This window comes from Fonsecaea monophora, assembly GCF_001642475.1.
Source record: "Fonsecaea monophora strain CBS 269.37 chromosome Unknown Scaff56, whole genome shotgun sequence".
NCBI classification, from domain to species: Eukaryota; Fungi; Ascomycota; class Eurotiomycetes; order Chaetothyriales; family Herpotrichiellaceae; genus Fonsecaea; species Fonsecaea monophora.
In genome coordinates, this window is record NW_019173987.1 from 154,029 (window position 1) to 176,560 (window position 22,532).

General features: G+C 52.4%; 8 protein-coding genes across 8 annotated transcripts; 4 read left to right on the forward strand and 4 right to left on the reverse strand.

Annotated features, from left to right (window-relative positions):
• Positions 1–125: 125 nt before the first annotated feature.
• AYO21_07399 (hypothetical protein) lies at positions 126–1,601 on the reverse strand (the record flags this gene model as incomplete). Its single annotated transcript, XM_022657355.1, has 1 exon — positions 126–1,601. The coding sequence occupies one exon, from the start codon at positions 1,599–1,601 to the stop codon at positions 126–128; it is 1,476 nt and encodes a 491-aa protein (XP_022510368.1).
• Positions 1,602–2,103: 502 nt separating this feature from the next.
• Positions 2,104–4,600, reverse strand: AYO21_07400 (hypothetical protein; the record flags this gene model as incomplete). The annotated part of the gene is made up of 9 exons (XM_022657356.1): positions 2,104–2,452; positions 2,512–2,915; positions 2,972–3,023; positions 3,078–3,372; positions 3,477–3,546; positions 3,606–3,971; positions 4,029–4,081; positions 4,250–4,423; positions 4,513–4,600. The coding sequence occupies 9 exons, from the start codon at positions 4,598–4,600 to the stop codon at positions 2,104–2,106; spliced, it is 1,851 nt and encodes a 616-aa protein (XP_022510369.1).
• A 776-nt stretch (positions 4,601–5,376) lies between these two features.
• Positions 5,377–8,256, reverse strand: AYO21_07401 (hypothetical protein; the record flags this gene model as incomplete). The annotated part of the gene is made up of 1 exon (XM_022657357.1): positions 5,377–8,256. The coding sequence occupies one exon, from the start codon at positions 8,254–8,256 to the stop codon at positions 5,377–5,379; it is 2,880 nt and encodes a 959-aa protein (XP_022510370.1).
• Positions 8,257–9,089: 833 nt separating this feature from the next.
• AYO21_07402 (2-methylcitrate dehydratase) lies at positions 9,090–10,583 on the forward strand (the record flags this gene model as incomplete). The annotated part of the gene is made up of 1 exon (XM_022657358.1): positions 9,090–10,583. The coding sequence occupies one exon, from the start codon at positions 9,090–9,092 to the stop codon at positions 10,581–10,583; it is 1,494 nt and encodes a 497-aa protein (XP_022510371.1).
• Positions 10,584–11,312: 729 nt separating this feature from the next.
• Positions 11,313–13,451, forward strand: AYO21_07403 (hypothetical protein; the record flags this gene model as incomplete). The annotated part of the gene is made up of 3 exons (XM_022657359.1): positions 11,313–11,913; positions 11,965–13,282; positions 13,376–13,451. 3 exons carry the CDS (start codon positions 11,313–11,315, stop codon positions 13,449–13,451), a joined length of 1,995 nt encoding a protein of 664 aa, XP_022510372.1.
• A 602-nt stretch (positions 13,452–14,053) lies between these two features.
• Positions 14,054–15,238, reverse strand: AYO21_07404 (hypothetical protein; the record flags this gene model as incomplete). The annotated part of the gene is made up of 3 exons (XM_022657360.1): positions 14,054–14,867; positions 14,923–15,003; positions 15,060–15,238. 3 exons carry the CDS (start codon positions 15,236–15,238, stop codon positions 14,054–14,056), a joined length of 1,074 nt encoding a protein of 357 aa, XP_022510373.1.
• Positions 15,239–16,531: 1,293 nt separating this feature from the next.
• On the forward strand, positions 16,532–18,571 carry AYO21_07405 (hypothetical protein; the record flags this gene model as incomplete). Its single annotated transcript, XM_022657361.1, has 1 exon — positions 16,532–18,571. The coding sequence occupies one exon, from the start codon at positions 16,532–16,534 to the stop codon at positions 18,569–18,571; it is 2,040 nt and encodes a 679-aa protein (XP_022510374.1).
• Positions 18,572–19,049: 478 nt separating this feature from the next.
• Positions 19,050–21,671, forward strand: AYO21_07406 (hypothetical protein; the record flags this gene model as incomplete). The annotated part of the gene is made up of 1 exon (XM_022657362.1): positions 19,050–21,671. One exon carries the CDS (start codon positions 19,050–19,052, stop codon positions 21,669–21,671), a length of 2,622 nt encoding a protein of 873 aa, XP_022510375.1.
• Between the last annotated feature and the right edge of the window lie 861 nt (positions 21,672–22,532).

Consider the following 22,532-nt stretch of genomic DNA (forward strand, 5'->3'; position numbering starts at 1 on the left):
GGTGTCTAATCGTAATTCCTAACCCCTACCCCCCAAAAATTCGTGTGTAGCGTTGCGAGTTGGTTTTGTTCCAAGTTCCAATTACAGTACCTATCCCAGACTCCGGACTGAGACCGCCAACACACTCAATCGTCCTTCAGGCCACAAAAGTCGGTTCCGAACCACCTGTCCACGCCGTGCCAGAAGCTCCAGTACCAGCCATTAGCTGGGTCCCAGCTCCCGTCGTCCTTGACCAGTGGCCCCTCCCCGATCACATCACGTCGCCCCGCGGCTCCTTGCTTCGTGCTGCCCATAAAATACGACACAATCGGGATGCTCCGAAGAACTCTCTCTGCAAACGTCGGTTGCGGGGGCAGGGCTTCCGACATGGGTCGCAAGACTACCTTTTTCACGTTTTTGATGTGCGTCATGTATTCCGAATCCGGCGGGTGCTGGGTGGCTTCTCCAGGCAGCTGGGGCACAGAGCGTGAACGTAGACCAGTGGACGAGGATAGCTGTGGGGGTGCCAGGTCGGTGGCCGTCGCCGTCGCCGATGATGCGGTCGCGGAATCTACAGAGATTTCCTCTTCTTCATGGTTTGGAGGCTGTCCGTATTGCATGTCGGGCATGGTGTGAGAACGGGGTAGGGTCTGGAGCGCCCGCTCAAAGCCCGCAATGGCCGACTGTTTGCCTGATAGCATACGGGAAGATTGCGACGAGCTTAGGGTCCGTGCTCTCCGACCATCATCGAGATGTCGCGACGACTGTGGCTGGGGCTGTAGAAGGTCTGACCCATCGAGCCCGGGAGCAGGGCCTCTGGGCAAGGGAACGTCTGCCGCTGGGCCTTTTCCGTGCCACATCTCGCAATGCACCATGTAACCATCAATATCAATGGGACTGTAAAAGCATGCCCTCTCTGCGGCCTGGTAGGAGTCGAATGTGATCTTGATCCAGTGGTTCCCACCACAATAAATCCGACTCTTCTTGATGGCCTCACGGCTGAGATTCTGATGGACCACCACAGAGGCTCTCGAGAGGCCAAACGGTGAGTTCGAGGAGAGGTAGAGGTTGGGATCTTCTCGTGGGTAGTCTTCGCAGATTATGCCGGGGGAGACGATCTTTTCGAATTTCGACAGGACCTTCCATTCCGAGTGTTTACCTGCGTAGCCGTAGAGTAGACATTCCGTGGGCACGGCTTCTGGCTGGATCGGCCGTTCTGTCGCGGGTACTTCGCCTGGAGCGGTCGGGGGAGATGGTAACGTGGTCTTCCTCTCTTCCTCTTTCGCCTGTTCCTTTGCGAACAACCTCCCAAACTCGGCCACGGCAGTGTTCTCCTTTTGTCGAACCGGTGTGGTGCCTGTCCTCGCGCGCGGCGTTCGTGACGCCGTGGATCTTATACTGCGATTGCGACCGAAAGGCCCGCTCTCTTCTGGTAGCTGTCTGGCATTTCTCGCGGAGCTGTTCGACGAGTTAGAGTGTGGTTCTCCGGGTGGGAAGATCCCCGACAAGGATTCAAGGTTCGCATCGAAATTAACTGACTCTGCATAGCGATAACCCCAGGGAAGGGTCTCGCCTTTTGGATCTCTTGCTCGCTCTTCAGGTAACACGGAGTGGATCTCCATCGGGAAAGTCACTCGCCAGAAGCTGTGAGTCGTTGAATAAAATGCGCGGCGGCGCCGTATTCGGGTTGTGGCAAGTTGAGGAATCAGACGAAGCTAGATGTGAGTCAAATGTTGTAAGAAAAACTGGTGACAGCCAAAGGCAGCGCGCACACTTGTAGAGGGCAGCGTGCCTTGTACCTGGAAGCGAATAATTTATTGTTTACCCTGGGAAGCCCTTGTCTCCGCAGAATCTCGGGTGTCGAGGGTGAAACGCCATGGCACGTGACACCCGACTGAGCAGTGGTGGACTCGACGTCAAGTCGTCACGCAACTCTGAGAATAGGCATTATTTTGAAGCCAGAGATTTCCTCCTGAGTTATAACAAGTAACGATCGTCTTGGGGTCCTTCCTCGACTATATACCATGTTTGGAAGAATCTACAGCCAGCTGCGTCCATGGCTCCTGTATTCACGTGACAAGGCTGCCTCACCCCTTTATGCAGTGCCAACGCTATCATCCTCCCTCATGAGACAGCCACCTTCTCCACGTTCTGTTTGCTCTTCTCCTTCTGTTCCTCATACTTGGCTTGTAAATCCTTGATCTTGGTCTCGTACAGCTTGCTCGCATCCATGCCTACAGCCTTCATCCAGTCTGGATCAATGGCCTCAGGGTTCAGATATGGCGATACATCCTCTTTGTTGACCAAGGCTTGCACTGTACCCATGCCCAAGAACGCCCACATATTCTTCTTGGCAGGCCCAAGGTATTCGATCTCAAAGTCCTCATAGCGAGGGGTCTTGATGGCTTCGATGTAATGCAAGGATGAGCCTGGCCAGACGGCATTGACACGACCCGTCTCGTTGTTCTTGTACCTGATGAGGAGGTCAGTCGATGGTGTTCACTTAAACGATTAACGAAGGGGACAACGAACCATGACCGACATTCTTCGACCCACACGGTATGCCGGACCCATTCCTGGCAATGTTCATTGAACGCATCCGTCACATCTTGTTTCGGGGCGATGCTGCAAATGTACTCGGACTGGAGCTTCTTGATCATCTGCAGAGCGTAGTATGAGACGTACATCAACGGGCCCATAACACTGCCATTCTCCACGGGCCAGTTGGGACCGATGAACGTCAAGAAGTTGGGGAACTCGGGGATCGCAAGGCCAAGGTAGCCCTCGGGGCAAACCTTCCACTTATCCGCCAGGTCGACTCCGTTTTGACCGACAATCGGGAAGCGAGGACGGTATGAGACGTCAAAGCCAGTGGCACAAACAATTGTGTCGACTTCGCGGTGGATGCCATCGCCACCAATAAGCCCTGTTTCGTCCTTTTGAACGTTAGCATGCCACAAAGATGTTACGTCGAAGCTTGTCCAAAACTTACAATCTTTACAACGGGCGTAAAGTGTACGTCGACATTGGGTTTCTGAATAGCTCTGCGGAAAATGTCAGATTGAGGGAATAACCAACAGTGCAAGAGTACACCTTACTCCATATATGGATCACCAGGGGTGATCCTGCGACAACCAATGCCAAAGGTCGGGGTAAACCCTTTCAGGAGTCTCTCGTCCTTGATCATCTCAGCCATACGGGCCTTCAAAGCAGCCTGGCCCTCTGCCTGCGCTTTCGAGTTCTTATAAAAGGAGCCCCAGAGTCCATTGACCTGGTCCTCGATGGATTTGGCATGCTCGGTGACCTTGTATGGATCGCGGAAGTCTTGTTTCTGCTCGTCCGTATATTCGTGGTTTGCACCAAAGTTGTTCGCAATTTGCACGAACCAAACACCTGAGCACACCAAGTCAGAACTCCATCTCCAACAAATCGAAGCATCGACCACGAAGTGATCGAGTCCCCGGAACACATCCGCTGAAGGGCTGTGGAAATCGTACCAGTTCGGACGAACACGTCGAGATGTTTAACGTGGGGCTGCATCGTCGGTACTGTCTGGATGCTCGAGGCCTGTTTGAAGAGCCAGAGTTAGATATGTCCCAGAGTAAGAGGTGATGGCGGAAACATACTCCAGACCCAATGACAGCAACACGATCTTTCTTCCACTGCTCGGCCTGGTAATCCTTGGGCCACCGGGCTGTATGCATAATCTTGCCTTTGAACTTATCCATGCCTTCGATATCGGGCCATTTGAAGTTATTCAATATCCCTGTCCCATGAAGAAGCATGTGGCATCGGTCTTCAAAGAGACGTGTGCTTCCATCCGCATTCGTCTGCTTGAGTTTGACGAGCCATTCGCCTGTCTGCTGCTGCCAGTAACATCCAACGACTTCAGTGTTGAAAGTCATGTACTTCCTCAAGCCCCATACTTCGCAAACCTTGTCTAGGTATTTCCAGATATCTGGCGAGTAGGAGAAGAAACGAGGCCAATCCGGCTGCGAATCAAGAGGTGAGAATCAGCTCCACGGACGTCGCGAAGACATCTAACTCACATTGAGAGCAAAAGGATAGGTGTAAGCATGACTCGGAATATCACATGCGCAACCTGTTTTCCCCCAATCAGCGAACCGAACTCTGAAACCACAATAGCATGCATGTCTCTGAATAGTGAGCGTATTCTTAGAGCCGACGTTTTGGTTTGTAATACGCCCACTCGATCTCCAAACCAAATCACCAAAGAGACACGCCTAAACAACTCATAGAAGCAACATACCTGGATATCTGTTTTCCAGCCAGGTGCCCCCAATATCGGAATTCTTCTCGTAGATGACATGCTCTACGTTCTGTAGAAACTTTTGAATGTGGTAGGCATTCATGATTCCCGTCACACCGGCACCGATCGACAAGACACGGATCTTCCTGGTGTACGGACCATGCAACACGATGTCTGTAGCAGTTTGATTAGCAAGCGACTTTCCAATCCATTAAGCACGCTGGAAGTAGAATCAGGAGGAAAGAGAGGGAAGAACGACTCACCAGGAATTTCATACTCCGATCGAGGCACCCCATTACTGGCATAGCCATCAGTGGCATATTGGGTCATTGAGTTGATATCGGGGGCCATCTTGACAACCGGATGCTGAGGCTGTTTGGCAGAAAGTAGTAAGAATGGAAGGGAAGCAAGGTAGAAGCCGGCGTCTTGGTCAAATATGAAGAGTCACTTTGGTTTCAACACAAGGCAGAGTAGATGTCGCTTCAGGGCGACTTTGTCATGCAAGGAGTCGACGTGTTGGCAACTTATCACCGAAGGGTTCACAGCCCACGATGATGAATGCTGGGGAGAGGATATGAGTACTGCCAAAGTCTATGTAGAATGCTTCAAAGTGCCCTGTCGCTCCTTTATACCATTGGAGGTGGGGATTGCCTGGACTTGGTCTTCATGACCAGTATAGTGGCTCGCGTAGCCCGCAGCACCCTAATGGCCCAATAAACTGTACTGATGGGGGAGCACATCCGCCAGAGGGAGCATCTGTGACGCCAGGAAGGACACTAGGTTTCTTAGGCTGCCATCAGGAGAGGCTGTGGTTTGTAAACGTCCATGTGGGGGAACGCAGAATGCGGGGACAGGGTGGTAGCAAACCCTCCTTTGTTCAGCTGTGGCGATAAGGAAGCAACATTTGGCCGAGGTACAAGAAGAGGAGTGAAATTGTCGGGTTGATAATGTCGACTCAGATATCAGATGATGTGCCCCTAATTTGCATTGACTCTCCAGTCCCAGGAGAGCAGATGGCGACCATGGCGAGCATTGTCGTCGCAACCCATACGAGCAAGCCCCCAAAGGGTATCATGTAGCCGGCTGACTCCGCGATCTCTGACTCGATATGCGTCTGCATCGGGGCTTCAGTATGTGCCCTCCAGAGGCAGGTCCCTCGAACTGCGACCCACAGCCAAGGTGAAGAGACCTTCAGGCATCACCCAGTTCTGTCGGACCACAGACCAGTAACTCAAATCCTTTCGTGTCAGACTGAGGTTGACCACTTGTTCTGCTCCTGCCTCGAGTTCGATCTTTGTAAAGTTGCGCAACACTCTCATCGGCGTTTCGATGACTTCATTCGTGGATGGTTCCTTGATTGCGGAGGGAAACGACACATACAGTTGTACCACGGACTTTCCTTTGCGGCTGCCTGTGTTTGTAACGCGTACCTGGACGTTGACATACTCTTCAAAGAGAGCAGGATTGCCACCTTCGCCGCCTCCAGCGGCACTGGGATCTTGTGCGATGCCGTACCCATCAGGATACGGATACTTACCCTTCTTCACCTCGTCTGCGCTAGATATGTATGGGTAAATGAACTTTCGAATCTTCGTGAATGTGCTGGGAATGAGCGCACTATCGATAGGTGGTATGTTTTCATCATAGTTTGGTGGTGTCAGCCCTGCGGGCCTGGCAGAAGGGAGGGCTGATTTTGGTTTCAGGCCTGTAACAACCAGGTCAGAGAAATCGAATGTCGTGAAAGACAACCCGTGGCCGAATGGATAGCGAGGCTCCACGCCTGCCTTGTCGAAATGCCGGTAATCGATGAACAAACCCTCCCTGAAATCAACCTGAGGAATGATGGCGTTGGGATAATAAAGTACTGGAGCGCCCGGGCCATAGTCAACAAGAGACTTGCCGACCGTGTATGGAAGCCGTCCAGAAGCATCGGTTCGGCCGAATAGGACGTCGGCGAGGGCGTTTCCACTCTCTTGCCCAGGCAGGTTCGCAAAGACAATGGCCTTGACGGACGGTAGATCGGCAAAGTCTTCAAGGATGACAGGACCAACAGAATGGACAATGACGACGACAGGACCGCCACATTCGTCGGCCACAGTGCGGATCAACGAACCCGCACCTTTCTGAAGCTCCAGGTCATTTCTGTCTGCACGTTGACTATGCCAGATACGATGTCCTTCGCCCGAGTCTGCGTTGCCAAAGACCAGGCATAGATGTTGGTCCCTGAGCGCCTTCTTCAAGCTGGAAGACACCTTATTGGTAAGTGAGCTGGTCATTTCGACCACCGACAGGTCGAAGCTCGAATTCAACGCTGAGAGCGGATCCACAAGATAAGTAAAATCGGTGGCACCAGAGCCCCAACCCACGGCGAGAGTGCCTTGATTGCAAGCTCGATCATCGCAGTAGTTGGGTCCCTTTCCAGGGCCGGCGTCCTCCCCAAGAACGGCGACGCGCTTGGGGCTACTGGAACCAAGCTCGGAAAGTGTGGGACTCAGCGGCAAGATCGAATCTTCGTTCTTCAGCAGCACGGTGCCCTCACTTGCAACTTCTCGAGCTACTTGTCGGCTCTCGTCGTTCTCTGTCTCGACATACTTATTGACAAGCACTTTGTCCTGTTTGCTGCTGCTGCCGGCATGTGGATAGCCATATTCGTCGTGCGTCCACGAGGAGAAGTTGGGCCCCTCGGAGTCCCAGGAATCCTGTTCCAGCTGATACCACGCAGCAACGATTCGGGTGACCATGTCGTTGAGCCTAGTTAGGGGAAGAGAGCCATTGAGTACCGCAATCGTGAGCTGCTCACCGAAGAGTGATCTTCCATCCTGCCAATACAGCCCATCCCCGGGCATGGACATATCAAGGCCTGCCAGAGCACTAGCAACACCACTGCGTTGAGCCAACCAGTCTGACTGAACAAAGCCTTGGAATCCGAGTTCATCCTTCAAAAGACCATTCATCAACTTGCTGTTCGCACAAGCATAAGAATTGTTGACCATCTGGTAGGAACACATGATGCTTGCCACTCCAGCTCTTACGCTCTCGGCGAATGGCCAGGCGTAGACTTCATGCAGAGTGCGATCATCAATGTTGGAAGAAAGAGCCTCAGGAAGACCCCACTCCAGTCCTCGACGGAAATGCTCTTGCTCATTGCCGATATAGTGTTTTGCAGTTGCCATGATTCCCTGGGACTGAATGCCTTGAATGGTCTCGTATGCAGCGACCCCTTGTAAGACTGGATCGCTGCCAAACCCTTCCCATGTTCTGCCACCTGCTGGGTTTCGACCCAATGGTCCCATTGCTGGCCCAAGAAGAACGTTGACACCTTTGAGCCTTGCTTGACGTGCATGGGCAGCACCACGACGACGCATTAAATCACGGTTCCAGGTGGCACCCACCGTGATGCCAGCAGGAAAAGAAGTTGCATGGTCTGCAAATCGTATTCCCAATGGCCCATCCTGGAGACAAAGGCCGGGGAACCCAACACTCATTGCAGGAGCAGTATTGCCCACACATAATCCCATTGACCATCCTGTACCGGTGGTAATGTTGACCTTCTCTACGAGGCTCATACGCTCAACCAACTTTTGAGCCTTGTCGTAGCTGACTTGCCATGATGCCAAGGTCCCGCCTGGCGGTGTCGGGTACCATGGCGGAGACTGCCCATTGATCTGACCTTTGGTATACACCCAGTAGCCACCGCCACCAATGACCGAGACAACGACAGCTAAGAAGAGGACCGACAAGGCAATGTATTGCTTGGTGAGTTTGGGGCCGACGCAGAAGCGGCTGGCCACGGTGTCGGAATATTCTCGCCGTCTGGGGAACCTGTCGTGGGCGGAGGAGCCTAATAAAGCGACCTCGCTTGAGGAAGCGGCATCGCTTGCTGGCCGACCGGAGCGGAGGGTGAAGGTCTGGGGTGTCTTCAGGTCATCATCGGACTGGTTGCCTCCATCAAGCTCAACTTCAGTGGCATTTTCAAGAGGCTGGTAACGGGCCTGTCTAGAGGACATCTTTTGCATTATTTCTTCTCAGACTGTTGCGAGCATTAGAAAGGCTGACCGCGAGCCAATCAACCGCGGACAGGATAGAGTCGGAACCTACCTACCTCGTACAGCTAGCAAGAATCCAGGGGCACCCAAGCGGGGCGGCTTGGAGGCGACCTTGATGGGGGAGCCACTTGCGATGGGCCGGCAATGGCCGAGGCAGTCGGAGCTCGATCGGGGCTGCGGCACAGCAACGATGCTGGGAATGGCGGGTTCAATAGGTCAGTTGCAGTCGAGACGAGACGGAGAATGGAAAAGAGGGTGATGTAAAGTAGATGGCCAGAGGTAGATAGCTTGCGGTACTAGTGAGTGAGGGACGTTGCAGAAATCTAAGAAAAAGTGGTTGAGAGAATGTTTGAGCTCTGACTTTTATTTTATTCCTCTACTTCCCCCCCCATCGACCCTGCCCTTGTTTTCCCACTCTCTTCACTTTCTTTGGTTCTCTCTCAAGTCGGTGAGCAAATCGACCAAAGCCTGACCAGCACAGCCCTGTCGTGGGCTCGGGGAACACAGACACCTGTCACTTGTCACTGCCCGCATCGAGCACTGAGTGTTTGTTGGCTCGTTACCTCATCACCGTCCTCACGCCTTCATCAGCCTCGATCTGACCCTGCTTGATCGCCCTTTACCCAGCCATGCTGGTGTCCTCTGCATTCAAAAGAGCTCCAGTGCGAAGGTTGGCTGCTGGTGCTTTGGCTGCTCGACCGCAAGCATCCTCCTCGGCAATCCGTACACCGCAGAGCTTGAGACTCCCTCGTGCTCCGCTTAGCCTGACCTCCTCCTTCTCAACTTCTGCGAAGATGGCTTCCTCGGCGCCCTCCAAAGCCCCGACTCAAGCCTACGACCCTGAAATCACCGACATCGCCTCTTACGTGCACAACTACAAGATCGATTCGGACCTCGCACTCGATACCTCTCGCTATATTCTCCTCGACACGATCGGCTGTGGTTTGGAGGCTTTGCGTTTCCCTCAATGCTCGGCCATCCTCGGCCCTGTCGTCCCAGGATCCACCATTCCTCATGGAACTCGAGTCCCAGGAACGCCATTTGAGTTGGATCCAGTGAATGGTGCTTTCAATATTGGTGCTATGATCAGATGGCTAGATTACAATGACTGCTGGCTGGCTGCAGAATGGGGCCATCCCTCTGACAATCTTGGTGCTATTCTTGCAGTTTCTGACTGGATCGCACGGACGAACAGAGCTGGCGGTAAGGTCGGCAATGGCAAGATCCCCACCGTCAGAGATGTCTTGGAGGGCATGATCAAGGCCCATGAAATTCAAGGCTGCTTGGCTCTGGAGAACTCGTTCAACCGGGTTGGTTTGGACCATGTTGTCCTTGTGAAGGTGGCTTCAGCTGCGGTGGTCAGTAAGATGCTGGGTCTCGACGAGGGCCAGACTGCTGCTGTTGTCTCCCAGGCATTTGTCGACGGACAGAGCCTGCGAACCTACCGACACTCACCCAACACCATGTCCCGCAAGTCCTGGGCCGCCGGTGACGCGTGCCAGCGAGCTGTAAACCTCGCTTTCAAGGTCTTGCAGGGCCAATCCGGCATCCCCACGGTGCTCTCGGCTCCCGTCTGGGGTTTCTACGACGTTCTCTTCAAGGGGAAGAAGTTTGAGTTCCAGCGTCCTTATGGCTCCTATGTCATGGAGAACGTTTTGTTCAAGGTGTCGTACCCGGCCGAATTCCACTCGCAGACCGCGGTCGAGGCTGCACAAAAGATTTACAAGATCCTTGCCGATATGGGCAAATCTGCTAAGGATATCAAAGAAATCACCAACCGGACTCACGAAGCCTGCATCCGAATCATCGACAAACAATTCAAACCCATGGACAACTTCGCTGATCGTGACCACTGCGTTCAATATATGGTTGCCACCATGTTGTGCTTCAACCGATTGGAAGCCACTGACTATGTTGACGGCAGCGAGGCCGCCACGTCCCCTCTGGTAGAGGATCTCCGAAAGAGGATCAAGTGTGTTGAGGATCCCCAATTCACCAAGGACTACCACGACCCTGCCTTGAGAACGATTTCCAACGCCCTGACCGTAACCCTGAACGACGGAACTGTGCTGGATGAAGTCGTGGTGGAGGCACCACTTGGCCACCGCCTGCGAAGAGACGAGGCCAAGCCCGAGATTCTGGCCAAGTACAAGAGACATTTGAGCCACCACTTCCCAGAGGCTAAGATCAAGGAGCTTCTGGAGCTGGGCACTGATGCCTCGAAGTTGGACTCGATGGACGTTGATAAGTACATGGACCTATATGTCAAGGAGAAGATGGAGTGGTAAATTACGGACACGACTTGCTAGGCGATCTGCACATTACAAAAAAAGGAGTGGAAGTCTTGGAATATTGCTGTCCAACAATCTGTTACTCTGTGGATTGCCGGGAATAGTGTATAGGCTGTTTTCCAATATATTCAAATGTTTTAAATCGCAAGCTTCTAGAGGCAGTCAAACGGCGGCGTTATAGGCCAGCTTTGGCGTGATGAATTCCCCCAATCCTCAGTTGTTGTCCCTCAGATGAAGCTCTTTATAAACTGCAGCACGCATATTGTGCACAATCCATCCATAACTGAGCGTTCTGAATTTGAGATGCATCATCGATGTTTGGTTCAAGCCCTTGACCACCGGCATCATTATTAAAGCGGCGGGTTGCCGATAAGCTGATAGACATGCACGTGACTGCATCACAGACCCTCTGGTTGCCCATCGAAACAAGTCGCCGCTTGTTGATCTCTCCAAATCCGTCGTGAATATATCCCTTGTCCTATCCCCAGCTTGTCGTAGAGCGGTCTTGTTTGCCTGCGGTGCGCAACTGACCCAAGCCATCATCCTCACTGTCTCTTCCCCATACTGATCAGTCGCTTGAGGACTCAGTGGACGGAATCAATTGCTTGACGACGCTGCTCTTGCGTTTGATAGTGTGAAGAACCGCTACGGTCTTCACCGCCCGCCTCACCTTCCCACCGTAACCACCGCTGTCAATACCAAAACATTCTTTCGTTTGACCGGAAAATGGCTGGCGGCACCACACCTCTGTCTCCTAAATCACAACAAGACCTCAACATGGTCATGCCAATGCCCCCACCTCTGCTGCATACTCGTTCTGGCAACGAGATGTACGATCGTCCTCAGACCCCGTCAACCCCCGGAGGTGGTGTTGTCCATGGTTTCACCAGCCCGGCACAAACCCCTCAAGGGAGTCCAAGCAAGAGACAACTGCCTCCTGGAGCCAACGATCTTCCCAATGTGTTCGAAAATGCCATGAAGTTGGCTCCCACATCGCCTACCAAGACGCAGCCAAAATCTCCAGCCAAACAGGGTTTCTCGGGTGGTGATGAGAGTGCGAGTGAAGATCCCTTCGCAGACCCGCCAGCTCAGTTTTATGGCCGTTCAGAGAGTCCCACGCGCCAATCCAACAAAGAGAATGCGCCCACTAGTGGCCTGGGATATGGTAAAGTCGTCCAACAAAATCACGCTGCCCTCTCACGTCAAGAGCAATACCGCACAGCCGATTCCAAGAAGACCATGAACACAACCAAAGGTCTCACCTCCGAGGAGCTGCAAAAGTTGCAAATGCCAAAGGTCAAACGACTGGCAAATGTTACCCAGTTGTGTATGTATCCCCACGGTCCACAATACAGGTCGGGTACTAATTGTCTTGCAGACTTCCTTGACTACTATTTTGACCTGCTCTCGTACGTCCACAATCGTCAGTCCCGAGAAGCTGCTTTCAAGGCCTCATTCCCTGCTCCACCCGAGACACCCAGAGAAGAGTTCGATGCTGCGCTCCACAAGTACCTTGGGCGTGAGCGAGCCAACCTGCGCAAACGCCGCACTCGCCTCCGCCATGGTGACTTCCAAATCCTTACACAAGTGGGTCAAGGTGGCTATGGCCAGGTCTACCTCGCCCAAAAGAAAGACACTCGAGAGGTCTGCGCATTGAAGGTCATGAGAAAGAAACTGCTCTTCAAACTGGATGAAGTGCGTCACATCTTGACTGAGCGGGACATCCTGACGGCCGCAAAATCCGAGTGGCTTGTCAAGTTGCTCTACTCTTTCCAGGACGAAGAACAAATCTACCTGGCAATGGAGTACGTTCCTGGAGGTGACTTCCGAACCCTTCTCAACAACACCGGCGTTCTTCACAATCGTCATGCAAGATTTTACATCGCTGAAATGTTCTCCTGCGTTGACGCCTTGCACACATTGGGCTACATTCATCGCGACTTGAAACCGGAGAATTTCTTGATCGATGCCACTGGACACGTCAAACTCACCGACTTCGGTCTTGCTGCTGGCATGCTGAGCCCTATCAAGATTGAAAGCATGCGCATCAAACTCGAAGAAGTAGGAAACGCCCCTGTTCCCTTTGGCATGCCTGCCGTTGAGGACCGCTCCGCCGATCAACGTCGTGAGGGTTATCGTTCCCTGCGTAAGAAGGACATCAACTACGCCAAATCCATCGTTGGCTCGCCCGACTACATGGCGCCAGAAGTTCTCAAGGGTGAAACCTACGATTTCACTGTGGACTACTGGTCTTTGGGTTGCATGCTCTTTGAAGCACTAGCAGGATACCCTCCGTTCGCAGGTGCAACTGTCGACGAAACCTGGCAGAATCTCAAGCGCTGGCAACGTGTGCTCCGGAAACCCATCTACGACGACCCCACCTACTTCCTCTCCAAGCGAACCTGGGATCTGATCACTCGCCTTGTTGCTGCCAAGGATCACCGGTTCAAGTCCATTTCCGAAATTCACAAACATGAGTACTTTGCCGAAGTGGACTTCTCAAAGTTGAGAGAGCAGAAAGCCCCGTTTGTCCCGGAGCTGGATTCGGAGACGGATGCGGGTTACTTTGACGATTTCTCGAATGAAGCGGATATGGCCAAGTACAAGGAGGTGCATGATAAGCAGAGAGCTCTGGAAGAGATGGCGGAACGGGACGAAAAGATGAACAAGGCTCTTTTCGTGGGATTCACCTTCAGGTATGTAACTTTCTCTCCTTTCATTCTCATCCATGCGCTTTTTTGGCCGATTGCGGGTGTGTAAGTCCACTAACTCACGATGTGATGATGCAGACATCGGAAACCAGATGCCGAAGGAAGCCCGCGGAAGAAGATTGAGACCGAAGGCACGTTTGGAACAATTTTCTGAGAAGGTGAACGGAAGTCCTGGAGAGAGTCAATGGCATGGCACCTACACCGAGGCGCTCTATGCGAGAGCAACTGATCTCTTCTCGTCTTTACGCATTGTCGATCTGTTCATGGTACGATATGAGGCATGGGAGCAAGATGAAATACGAGGATTTTGTATGAGTGTTAACACAGCGCCGAGCACCGGATGTCGAAAGGTTAATGGAGGGTACGGTACGGCTGGAGCGATAAGAGGCTTTCCCTGGGTTTGCTGGATTGGGATGGCAAACAAGGCTATGGCAATATTGGGGGCAGGCGTTGGCGTCAGGATTGCTTCGCGACTCTCGTGGATCTCACCAGGTCTGTAATAAGGGAGTAGGAAAAATCATAATCCAGGTTTGAACAAGATTGGACATCCCGGGGATGGTCGGCCATGCTTCACCGTGTGTGAGATGTGCCGGTGCTGGATTTTTCTTCTTTACATGCTCAGCTGGAGCAGCTTGTCCCGTGTCAACAACAACCTGGGAACCATGCAGGAATAAACAAAAGCTTTACCCGGTTGACGCGAAACTGGCCTCGATCTGTCCGGCGATATTCCAATCTCCCAGACGAATGCTGCCCAACTCATTTTTCGGCGACCTCTGAATCGTCCACAAGGAAGATGCCCGAAGAGTTCCTCTGATCTGCATCCGCGCGATCCTCGATTCTGCCCGAGATCTCCTCAAACAATGCCTGGTCTTCTTCGCTGTCGTAAGTGGTGAACGACTTTGGCATTTCCAGCCTTCGAAGTCGAGGCAGCGCGGCCAACCTGCTGAGGGACCCAAAATCCGTCGGTGCATTTAATTCACCTTGGCTGTCGGAGTACCATCTGGGCCGCGGCATGATCCTCAGTATCTCCAAGAGAGAATGTCTAATGGCCACCTCCTCTGTCTCTGCTGGAGGTTCGCGAAGTGTGTTCCATGCCACGTCGATAGGCACGATCAATTCTTGAAGACCTGGAAAGACCTGCAGGATATCGAATAAGTTAGAATTCCCTCCAGGTGCTCCGCTCGACTGGGTCAGTTCAAGACGTTGAACATAGTCAGCTTGTTTGCGACAATACAAGAAGACATCAGGTGCAAAGAAACCTGGAAAATCCGGAAAAGTCAGAGTTCTCAAAGTCCGGGGCCAACTTTCGATCAGCAGATCCCACTCCGCGGAACGAGTACACATCACGTCGCTAGCATAGAGATGCGTCAAATTCCTTGGCCATCTCAAGTTCTGGATTGAATGAAGGTTCCGGTAGATTCGGAACCCTTTGGGCAGACTCAGAGAAGTCAGGTGTTCAAGTTCAGCGATGGCATGCAGAAGATCAACAACTTCTATCGAGTAAGAATCGGCGGACAGATCTAGTTGCCGGAGATGTACACATTTTGACAATGATGCCAATGAGGCGATCCTACCGGCAACGTCAGAGTTTTTGGGGCGTGTTGAAAGGCATGACACCGACTCACGAGAATGTGACTGCTGGGGAAGCGAAACCCTCCAACGACAATTTGGTTCGGAAGATGAGACGGGCCGTAAGACTGTTGGAACTGTCGTATGCTAGTCGACTCATATCCAGGTACCTGATCATGTTTTCAAGACCGACACGCGATCTTCGCGACCGTCGCGCAGCACATATTGTTCGAACGAAGAGGTCGAAGTTGCGGCTAGAAAGCAGAGGCCGAGAGTAAAGCTGATGTACAGAAGCAGCATACCATGTTTTGGATACCAAACAGCAAGCCCAAAGTAGCCTTTGAGCATCATCGCCGCGACCAGAGGCGACATGCGAAGTTATAAGGCGGACGAGCTCAAGTGGAAGATGGACTTGAGCGCCCCGATATGCTGGGTCACCTATTTTCATGACTGGTATCGTTCTAGGAGGTTTCGATGAGTAACATGGTTGCCCACTCGTCTTCCTATGCCCCAGACAGCACCCTCTTGAGGATTTGGGGGTAGTTTAGGGAGTGGTTGATGTCATTCACAGGGTTGCAGGAAGTGGCAATGAAAATACTTCGTTGTCGTCCGCATGTAATAAATACATGGTCATGTAGATGTAACCCACTAGCCTTTTCGCCGGTGTTTTTCCGATTTGATGACCATCCCTTGTGTTTTGTGTCCTTCAACCTGCCACCCTGCTCTTCCTTGATTATCTCTGCAGTGTTTCATCTCTTCGACGAAGGCTACGTGGAGGAAAACCGGCGCCGCGAGGAGGAAGTATGCTTGTCGCTGATTCCGTCTGTATCCTGAATACGAGGTTAGCCTGGAGTGTGTCCAACAGACGACTGCAGAGCAACTGCCTGGCTTGGGAGGAGCATGTCTGTCTTGACGAGTTGTTCGTCGTGAGTACCTGCGGCCGTCAGGCAGTTTGTTTCCTTGGATATGTGACGGTATGCTCAACGAAACGAGAAGAGACAAAGATGGATTGTGGGATGAGAAGTGAGGCAGGATTGCCAGACAATGACAAGCTGCTGCGTTTGTGTACAGCTTTGCCCTCTTCGGTCTCTCCTTCCTGGTGGCTCCAGCACCATCATGTCGGATGTCAAAGCGCCATTTTCGACAGAACCTGTGCTGCTTTATTGAGTCTGACCTGAGTTTGAGCCACTTCAGAAAGCGTGTTTGCTCTTCTTTCATATTCAGTCTTCAATATCTTCGGCTACGCCCTCTCCTCCTAGGCTCTCTCATCCTCATGTCCCTTCAGCACCACTGTATCAATCCTGTTCTCCTTCCATCTGCGCTGTGTTCACTACAGAGAACGACATTTACCCTCCAGCGCTTTATCTTCTCCTGAGCCTGTTCAGATACCGGTTTTCCCAGGTCAAGGCCATCCTCTCGCGTTCTCCTTTCTCACCTCTGCTGAGTTTCTCCCATCTGCCCCAGAACCTACCTAAGCCTACATCATCTTGCTTCCCTAGAAGCCCACATCCGCAGACGCAGGACTTGTGAGCTGGTTGATTCCACAAGGACCACATCACGATTTCTGCAGCTTTTGAATCCAGGTCAAACACCATGATATCCTTCCTCAACTACTGCCATACTCACAAGATCTAGACCACCTCCTGTGCCGGACACAACCACGACATGTTAGGTGCCCGAGCCAGAGCTGCAGAGTATCATGCTTTCAAAGCCGCTTCTGCAAGACAAGCGAGTCGTGAAGCAGAAGAGCACAAGTTGCCTCCGCAGCCTGCCCCCGTTTCTTTGAGCGCCTTCACCAAAAATCCCCAGCTGAACCGCAACAAGGGTCCAAAAGCATGGAAGCCGCTGATCTTGGAAGATACACCTGAAAACGACATTGACAATTTCGAGGATGATCAAGAGACGATTTCGACCCCAACCCATCAGAGAGCAGTCAACCGCAGTAGCTCCATGAGCTATGGTTCTGACAGTGCTCCCGTGCCGAGTAAACCCCTGCCGACATGGTTCGAAGACAAGAACCAGAACTCGACGATCCCCACGGCACCCAAGGCAATGCTGGGAACATTCTCGCAGACGCCGTCGCCGCTTGTCAACCCGACTCCTCGACGTATCCAGCCACATGCCATCGTTCAGCACGCGCAGCAAAGCAGCCATCCCAGTGTAAATAGCTCCCCGAGTAATGTCTCTGGAATTTGTGGGTTCCCATACCCTGGTTTGACATGGTGGTTTGACTCACAGGGTATGCCCGTGTTAGGTCCAGCCGCGATGCCCCCCTTCCATCCCGGTCAATATGAGGGCAATTTGATGGTGCCAGACGATATCAGTCCCTCAAAACAGGAGAATAAACTCGCGTCACTGTCTCACGAACACATGGATCCATCTGCGAGTTTGGTCAATCCACATCATCACCTCCTACCCTTGACAGGAATTATCGGAAGCTCGATAATGCCGCCAATGTCATTTGTTCCCTATGAAGACGAAGCTGGTCCTGGCAGTCATTGTCACACCTGGGCCCTTCCCTCGGGATCAGTCGAACGTCCAGTGATGCAACATGTGAATTCAGACGGCGCTGTCCATATTGATGGAGACATCTCAGAAGCCTCTTCCTTGTCGATGCTGAATGCTATCAGACGTTTCTCATACCCTAATACTTTCAACGAGCCGCCATCGACACAGGGATCGGTAACAGACCAGGCAACGCGTCGGCTTACCCAGCATGCAATCCACCCAGTCCTTGTCCTACCCGATGACGAACCATACGACCGCAAGAACAAGATGCAGAGTTTTGTCGCAGCACAACAGGCATTGGCAAAGACGGGGAAAACAGTCCTTCACAATCCCGATCTACATCGAGTTAAGGCGAGTGAGTCTACTTCGCCAGCGCGCTCCACCAGCGACACCACAACAGCAGAAGGGACTTACCACTTCCGAACGTATAGCCCAGGATCCGTTATCGTTCGGAAATCTCCTCCTGGGTTTGACCCCTGGTTGACCTTTCAAACCATTGCACAAAGCACCACCGAAGCCGCCTCTCCCTTTGAAGGCTCGACCCTGCGAGAGATCTTTGAGGTCGGAAAGGAAGAGTGGTTCGAACTCAAACCAGTCAGCAAGGACCAGCGCATGAAGATGAGCCGAGTCATGAAGATATGTGCCAGAGCACAGAGTCCCGATGCACCCCAAGGCTTTCTACATGTATCGCAGACGGAGAGGAAGGAGAATCTTCGAAATTGGATACGAATCGCCACCAGAGATAACAAGCCAGTTACGCGTGCTCAGAAGTTGTTTGAGCAGGTTGCCCAAGAATGTCATGCTAGCCATGTGTCCATCGACCGAGGTGGCGGAAAAGGAGCCTTGAGCGACAAAATGTCCGATGTGGAAATCGAGAGGGCAGCAATTCGCTCGGTTGGAGACATCATCGCCAACTTGATGGAGTCTGCAGAATCATCGGAGCTGGGAGTGGACTCTAACGCCGTGGTGTGCAAGTACAAGCCAGCACCAGAGTATGCAATTGAGAGAGGCCGGCTTCTGATGGGCAACATTGGGAGCACAAGCTTCTTTGAAGAGAATACGGATGGTTTCTATAGCGCCCCGAGCAGGATTGCCCGCGACCCTCGGTTTCGACCGGCCGGAAAAGAAGCTATCAAGGCGAAGTCAGAAGAGGAATGGAAACTCCGACACGACATGTATGGGAGAAGAAGGATGTAGACACTGAAGAGGAGGTTTTTTGAGGTTGTGGACGAAGTGGTCAAAGTGGCTGAATATCGAGTAGGGGATGAGATGGATTCAACAGAATTGAAGTCTGATACATGTACTCCGGATCCATAGAATAGAGCTCTTCGAGCTGTACTCGGTATCTACCTTCAGAGAGAGAGAGAGAGAAACAGGCAAGCATGACAAGAAGTATTTCGGGATGGCGAGATGAGCCGGTGGCGCGATAATTACATAATCCATCCGTGTCCATCCACACGGAGCCAAGTCTATGACAAGCGCATCTGTGATGCCTGCATCGGATTTAGGAAAAGCCCAGGCAAGCCAGGCAAATGTGCTCGCGTCAACCATTGCCCACGTTTCCCTCACCAGACCTTCTGTCTCGCCGTCTGGGTTACCATCCCGTCGGTTCCTCTTCTCCTATAACTTCCTGCCCCTTTGCTGGCAATATCTCCCTCTAGAGTGTACGCCAGTAATGGCGGCAAGTTTCCTGCGGCCGCAGTTGATGCGCTCGTCCAAAGCTGCCTTCGAGTGCGCATTTTGTGCCCATCGCCGCTCCACCCAATTCGCCAGACTACGATGTCCTCGCTCATTACGTCCGCCTCTGTCGAGATTGTACGCAACCGTGTCCCCCGGTGATCCAAAGCCACCTCCAGAAGATCCAGAAAAGCAGAAGAAGAAGCAGCCTGAGAATGCTGAAAAAGCCGAGAAGCCGGCAAATGGGTTTGGAAAAGAGGATGCAAATGGCGATGCTGCGTCAAAGGAGGCCAGCACACAAGAGTTTTCTCCCCTCACGCCCGAAGAGATCAAACAGATTGACGATGTCGCGAAAGTGATCAAGACGGGTCTCCCCAAGGCACAAGCTGACGCTGTGGACGAAGCTGCCGAGCTCATGAAAAAAGGCGGAATTCCTAAAGAGCTTCGCGAAGTCCTGGAAGCGCGGCGAAAGGACCCCAGCAAGCGGATCGACCTTGGGACCACGGTGCGTCTTGTGGGACTCTTTACCAAGATGTCACGCATGACCCCAGAAGAGGTTCGACAAAAGTACGGCAAGAACGAGACATCGGATGAAACACCTCTATTCGAGCAGTCAAACAAGAGCGAGGAGCATAATAAACAACGCAAAGAAAAGCAAAAGCAGCAGCAACAACAACAGGGTGGACCTAGAGTGTACGAGTTCAAACTGGACGCCAGCACAATGATAATGACTGCCTTTATTACCTACTACTTGTACCGTAGCCTGTACCCTGGCGAGACAAGTCGAGAAATCACATGGCAGGAATTCAGGACGACATTCTTCGACAAAGGCCTTGTCAACAAGCTCACCGTCATTAACCGAAACCGGGTCCGAGTCGAACTGCATCGTTCCGCTGTGGCCCAGAGATACCCAGAATCACCCGCTTCTCAACCGAACTTCTACTACTACTTTTCGATCGGTTCAGTGGAGGCCTTTGAGAGACATTTGGACGAGGCACAACAAGAATTGGGCATCCCCACGAATGAGAGAATCCCTGTGGCCTATTCCGACGAAGTTCCGTTGAGCGCCGCCATCTTCTCCTTCGGCCCGACACTTCTATTCGTGGGCGCTCTGTTCTGGCTGTCGCGAAGGGCTGCATCTGGTGCAGGTGGCCAGAGTGGAATCTTTGGCATTGGCAAGTCAAGGGCCAAACGGTTCAACCATGAGACTGATATTAAAACCAAATTCACTGACGTTGCTGGCATGGACGAGGCCAAGCTGGAAATCATGGAATTCGTCTCCTTCTTGAAAGATCCTTCGAAATACCAGAGATTGGGAGCAAAGATCCCTCGAGGGGCCATTTTGTCTGGCCCTCCAGGTACTGGTAAGACGCTGTTGGCTAAGGCGACTGCTGGTGAATCTGGGGTACCGTTCTTCTCTGTCTCAGGCTCCGAATTCGTCGAAATGTTTGTTGGTGTCGGCCCATCTCGAGTACGGGACCTGTTTGCCAACGCCCGAAAGAGTGCGCCGTGCATCATCTTCATTGACGAAATCGACGCCATCGGCAAATCAAGAGCAAAGCAGAACTTTGGTGGTGGCAACGATGAGCGGGAGTCGACCCTCAATCAGATTTTGACCGAGATGGACGGCTTCAACACTTCCGAACAAGTTGTCGTTCTTGCTGGTACGAATCGACCCGATGTTCTCGACAAGGCTTTGATGCGTCCGGGTCGTTTTGATCGACACATTGTAATCGACAGACCAACCATGGACGGTCGCAGGCAAATATTCAAGGTCCATCTCCGGAAGATCGTTACACACGTTGACATGGAATACCTTACCGGTCGTCTGGCGGCTTTGACACCGGGATTCTCAGGCGCAGATATTGCCAACTGTGTCAATGAGGCTGCCCTCATCGCTGCTCGCTCGAATGCTGCATCGGTCGAAATGCTTCATTTCGAACAGGCCATCGAACGTGTCGTTGGCGGTCTCGAGAAGAAGTCGTTGGTTTTGACGCCAGAAGAGAAGAAAACCGTCGCGTACCACGAGGCTGGCCATGCCATTTGTGGCTGGTACTTCAAGTATGCCGATCCCCTTCTGAAAGTGTCCATCATTCCTAGAGGCCAAGGGGCTCTGGGATACGCCCAATACCTGCCGGCTGGAGGTGGAGACGTCTATCTTCTGAACGTCAAGCAGTTGATGGATCGCATGGCCATGACCTTGGGCGGTCGCGTCAGCGAGGAAATCTGGTTTGACACGGTCACCAGTGGCGCATCCGATGATTTCAACAAGGTCACACGGATGGCGACGGCCATGGTCACGGAATGGGGCATGTCTCCTAAGATCGGATACTTGCACTATCGCGACGACGAGCAACGACTCCACAAACCATTCTCGGAAGAAACGGCTCGGAATATTGATACTGAAGTCCGGCGGATTGTGGATGAGGCATACAAGCAATGCAAAGATCTCCTGCTTGAGAAGAAGGATCAGTTGCAGGCGGTGGCAGAGGAGCTGTTGAAGAAAGAAATGCTTGTTCGGGATGACTTGGTGCGGATACTGGGACCCAGACCGTTTGAGGATCCGGGCGACTTTTCGAAATACTTCAACAATGAGCACGGACAGAAGAGCGCACCGTAAGTCATGGCCTTCCATTTATTGTTGGACATGTTGTCTACCCCGGTGTCTACTGGAGATGATACTGATTTGTTTCGTGTTTTTATCAGCCCACCACCTCCTACGGAGCAAGCAGGTCCTTCAGGGGACATTCCAGAACAACCAGCACCCGCATTCAAGTCCCTCTCCAGATGACCGACATCTCTCTGAGGATGCCAGTCCAGTCTTTCCCTTTATTGATGGTCGAAGACTGCGAACAACGCCACGATTCGAGGAGGTTTCCATTCGAGGTTTCTCGAGCGTCGTTCGTCTCCCCGTCCACCAGTTAAGCCAGCATCGAGGACAAGCACGAGAATCTCTCACGACGCCAATCTCCACCATGAATCCCAATCCCTACATCACATTATCTTCAGCCATGAGAAGCCCCAAGTCATTTTGGCCATGGCCCAGCTGACTAACTAGCACTTGTCGCCATACTTAGATATGCATATTAGAGGGAAAGGGATGAAGACGTGATTCTATCCCATGTACATATAGGTTAAAAAAAGGGTGGGGGGTTTGTTTGGGAGGCTCTTTTTGTTTTGATCGCAGCTGGCCAGGCCCTCTCTCCCTCTCTTCACAGACAGACCGACAGCTCTTTCTGCTCACGATAGGGCGGTAGAGGTGTTCATCGAGCGGTAGAGCGACACCCAAAATCCCCACACATACTCCTCTTTGTTCTTCCTATCTGTGGCGATCCTTTTTCTTTTCCTTGGCTTTTGTATCGGCTCTGATATCTCGGGCGTAGGGTGCAGTACGTACGACATAGTAGATCCAGTAGTGTGTGTGTGTCTCTCTCTGTCCGTCTATCGTCTATCCATTTCTGAGAGTATGCGTCCCTGTGAG